This window comes from Sinocyclocheilus grahami, unplaced genomic scaffold (genome assembly GCF_001515645.1).
Source record: "Sinocyclocheilus grahami isolate Dianchi unplaced genomic scaffold, SAMN03320097.WGS_v1.1 scaffold309.1, whole genome shotgun sequence".
In the NCBI taxonomy this organism is placed as follows: domain Eukaryota; kingdom Metazoa; phylum Chordata; class Actinopteri; order Cypriniformes; family Cyprinidae; genus Sinocyclocheilus; species Sinocyclocheilus grahami.
The window spans coordinates 182,940-187,189 of record NW_015505488.1 but is presented as its reverse complement, the minus strand read 5'-3'; the positions used below and the strand labels follow the sequence as shown (position 1 = coordinate 187,189).

The 4,250-nt window shown below is 43.6% G+C and overlaps 1 protein-coding gene across 1 annotated transcript in view; it reads left to right on the top strand.

Moving 5' to 3' along the window:
• Positions 1-1,672: 1,672 nt before the first annotated feature.
• LOC107601629 (phosphofurin acidic cluster sorting protein 1-like) overlaps positions 1,673-4,250 on the top strand; it is a 34,801-nt gene continuing 32,223 nt past the window's right edge. The window contains exon 1 of the mRNA XM_016293880.1: positions 1,673-1,957. Within this exon, the coding sequence (XP_016149366.1) occupies positions 1,761-1,957 (197 nt within the window). The 5' untranslated portion in view covers positions 1,673-1,760. The remainder of the gene's footprint in view (positions 1,958-4,250) is intronic.

The following is a 4,250-nucleotide window of genomic DNA, read 5'->3' as shown; positions in this document are numbered from 1 at the left end:
TGTGTGTGTGTGTGTGTGAGTGTGTGTGTGTGTGTGTGTGTGTGTGTGTTTGTTAGTGAGTGTGTGTGTGTGTGTGTGTGTGTGTGAGAGTGTGTGTTTGTTAGTGAGTGTGTGTGTGAGTGTTTGTGTGTGTGTGAGTGTTTGTTTGTGTGTGTGTGAGAGTGTGTGTGTGTGTGTGTGTGTGTGTGTTTGTTAGAGAGTGTGTGTGTGTGTGTGTGTGTTTGTTAGAGAGTGTGTGTGTGTGTGTGTGTGTTTGTTAGAGAGTGTGTGTGTGTGTGTGTGTGTTTGTTAGAGAGTGTGTGTGTGTGTGTGTGTGTTTGTTAGAGAGTGTGTGTGTGTGTGTGTGTGTTTGTTAGAGAGTGTGTGTGTGTGTGTGTGTGTTTGTTAGTGAGTGTGTGTGTGTGTGTGTGTGTGTGTGTGTGTGTGTGTGTGTGTGAGTGAGAGAGAGAGAGAGAGAGAGATGAAGTCAACACTGGAGATGCCCATGTTGTGTTACTTTAATTTCGACTAGTTTTAACAACAACCCAACTTTCAACATTAATAAAAAATATTACACGGTTTCAACAGAGAAATATATAAAACAGAAAAAAACAAGAACCCCATCAAACAAATGCAGCAATGAATCAGTTCACTTTGGCTGTATTAATGAAAGAGCCGGTCTGTGTGTAACTGTGCTGCAGCTGTTGTTCAGTGCTGCTCATATCAGCTGTTATCAGAGGAATGTGTGTGAGACCCAGCTGTCACTCACAGACCTGAGCTGCTGCTGCTTCACTCGTATTCAGATTATCCAGTTAGACTGACACAACTAACCCTAACCTAACTAACCCTCACTAACCACAACCCAGGCTGACTGCTCGTACAGGCAAACCAAAGCTGTGCAGAATTAATACAGTCATCTATACACCTCCACATGATGTCTTACGATGTCATTAAACATTGATGAGTCTGGTTAAAGGGGTTTAAAGCAGTGCTCAGAAGAGCATCTGGATCAGTCTCAGCTAAGCAGGATACTCCTCTGTGTGTGTGCTTGTGTCCATTTCTATATTTTTGATTGCCAAACATTTAAACATTTACAAAAAATACAAATACTAAGTGTATATGTGATTATATTAAAAACAACTACACAAAAAGAACCATAAATAAATAAGCTATTATTATTATTAAAGCTTGCTATACTCTACAAATTTGTCTTGGGCTTTTGGTTTCTCACTTATGTCTCAATATAGTGCTAATGCACCAATGCATATAAATAAATTCTATTGCAATACAGTCAGTAGATCATGGCATTAGAAATACCAAGGTCATGGGTTCAATGCCCAGGGAAAGCAAGAAATGATCAAATGTGAATATATACTTTGAATGCAATGCAAGTTTCTTCGGATGAAAGCAAATGCATAAATGTAAATGTAATAATGTAATACTATTTTTACAAATATTTCTGTTTGTGGACATGCTATAAATATTTAATTCATAGAATTATTCATTGAATAATATTTATGAATATATCTATTATGACTGTATATATATTTCACACTTCTCCTATTCTTTCTTTAATTCTGTGTATTGAGGTCAGCGCTGCTGCTGCTGATGAAGATGAAGATGAAGATGAAGATGCTGCGGCGGGGCCCTCTGTCGGTCAGTTACCCGGCTGCAGAAGCTCCGCCTCAGAGACTCCTCCGCTCCGCTGAATCAGAAGCTCTCTCAGAGCGTCGCGGCGCTGCATCAGCTCTGAGCTCTTCAGGTCGGTGCATGCTGAAGTGATGATGGCGGCAGCGCTGGAGAGAGGAGGGCTTCGGGCCGCCTTCCTGAACCCGGGCAGCGGCGGCGGCGGAGCGGCTCCCACAGCGGCGTCTGGAGCGGTGCTGTGGGGCTCCGCGGGCTCCGGGTCTATGCCCGTCCCCATGAACCTCTTCGCCACCTGGGAGCTCGACCGCTCCTCTCCGAGCTGCGTGCCCCGGTACGAGTGTGTGTGTGTGTGTGTGTGTGTGAGAGAGAGAGAGAGAGCTGTCAGTGCTGGTGTTTGTGTTTATCGACATGTTTATTTGCTGATTGTCCTGCATCTCTGATGGAAGTTAGACAGTGTGTGACACTCATGTTTACCATCTTTTCCTTACAGTGATATTTCAGCAGCATAGTACAGTGGTGTATTACTATGGTGCTGAAAGTGTGGTACTTTGAAAGGATTGTTCACACAAAATCATTTAAGTCCCTTTTAAACCTGACTTAATTTCTTCTGTGGAACACAAAATATATTTTGAAACTAAAGAGCACCGAGTTTCATTCTATGGAATTCTTCAGGAACATTTTTCAAAATATCTTCTTTTGTGCTCTACAGAAGTAAACAATGACAGAGAGCATCATGGTTTGTGGAGTGTTGTTTGTTAATGCTGTCTTGTTATCTATGATCAGCTTTGCACAACTTTGAATTCTAGTAGAATCACCACCAAACACTTCACACACTCCTGCTGCACTGACAGGACTTCATCTGTTTATGTGTAAAGACTTGAATCGGTTCTTCATAGTTAGGTTGCTTTGGGTAATGGATGTGTTGAGAAGAGAGTGGCAGCAGATGAGCCTCGGCCGTCTGTTCTGCTGTTTCTGCTTCAGCATTCAGAATTCCGGTTCTTGTGTTTTCCGCTTCCTTCTGAATCCGAACTCTCGCTGCACTTTGGGGAATTCCAGAACGCATTCACACCCCTGCCATAATGTGTTTTTCTGGGAAGTCAGTGGACATTGATGTTCCTTCACCCTGATGTCATTCTTCACATGGAGTTTCTCAAGTTGATGAAGTGCAGACGGCGTGTGTGTGTGTGTGTGTGTGAGTGTGTGAGTGTGTGTGTGTGTGAGTGAGTGAGTGTGTGTGTGTGTGTGAGTGAGTGAGTGTGTGTGTGTGTGTATGTGTGTGTGTGAGTGAGTGAGTGAGTGAGTGTGTGTGTGTGAGAGAGATACAGTGCTGCACTGCACTACAAACACAGTTCCTGTGATGAATCTATCCATCACTCTTTGTGTGTTTGTGTTTCTTTTTTTAATGTTCACTTGGCCGAGATCTTCAGAAAAACACGTGCCCGTCTGCTCTGGAGGCTTCGGGGCGTTTTAGTTTTTGGGGTTGCTGCTGAGGTCAGGAAAACACTGGGAATGATGGATTATAATGCAGAAACTGATGACCGATGACATCACGCAGCACTTTTAGCAGATTTGTGACGTCATTGTGATTATAGTGCAGTGATCAGGACTCCAGATGTGTGTGTGTCTGTGTGTGTGTCTAATGCATGCAGTGCTGCAGATGTGTGGTGTGCATGCGTGCATGTGTGTGTGTGTGTGTGTGTGTGTCCAGTGCAGGTGTAGGACTGGCCTCTTCTCAGGAGCGGCTCCATTAATCAGCTCTGACCCAGATGTGTCCCAGCACTCGTCTCATTGCTCTCTCGGCCGCTACGGCAGCAGAAGTTCAAGCCCAGTGAGGGCTTCTCTCTCTCTGTGTGTGTGTGTGTGTGTGTAGTCGAGGTGTGATGGTTCAGAAAGGTCGTCTCAGCATGTTGGTGATGTACATGCCATCCTCCAATGGGAGAGCAGCTAGTGAGTGTAGTCACAACAACATTGTTGCATGATTGTCAAACACAGACTGACACTTTGTTTCTGCAGTTTTTCAGATATAACTAATAGTTTAATCCAGACCTACCTCTGACTATATTTAACAGAAGATTATGCCTACTGTTATGGCTTGCTTTCTCCCTTGATTAAGCTCAGGAAGGTTAATACCACATTTTTCATTTTAAGCCCCACAAAATAATTCTGAAATGTAAAACATGTCCATGATAGATGAGTTTTGAATAAATGAATAGATGTGCACAGAAACCATCACCGACTCATTTACAGTAACAGGTTATTAGCCACTCAGAATGATCCATTCACAGGTGATGTGAAAAAGTCAGTGAGACGATTGTGTGTGTTTGTGTGTATTCAATATTTCAGAATGAGTCTGAATGTAGGTCAGTGTGTGACTCACTCAAACAGAAGAACACGAGTCACACCGGCGAATGAAGATTCAGATTCATGAGGATGTTATGAAGCGTTCAGATGGTGTGTGTGTGTGTGTGTGTGTGTGAGTGAGTGAGTGAGTGACTGACTGAGTGAGTGAGTGTGTGTGTGTGTGTGCGAGTGTGTGTGAGTGAGTGAGTGACTGAGTGAGTGAGTGTGTGTGTGTGTGTGCGAGTGTGTGTGAGTGAGTGAGTGACTGAGTGAGTGAGTGTGTG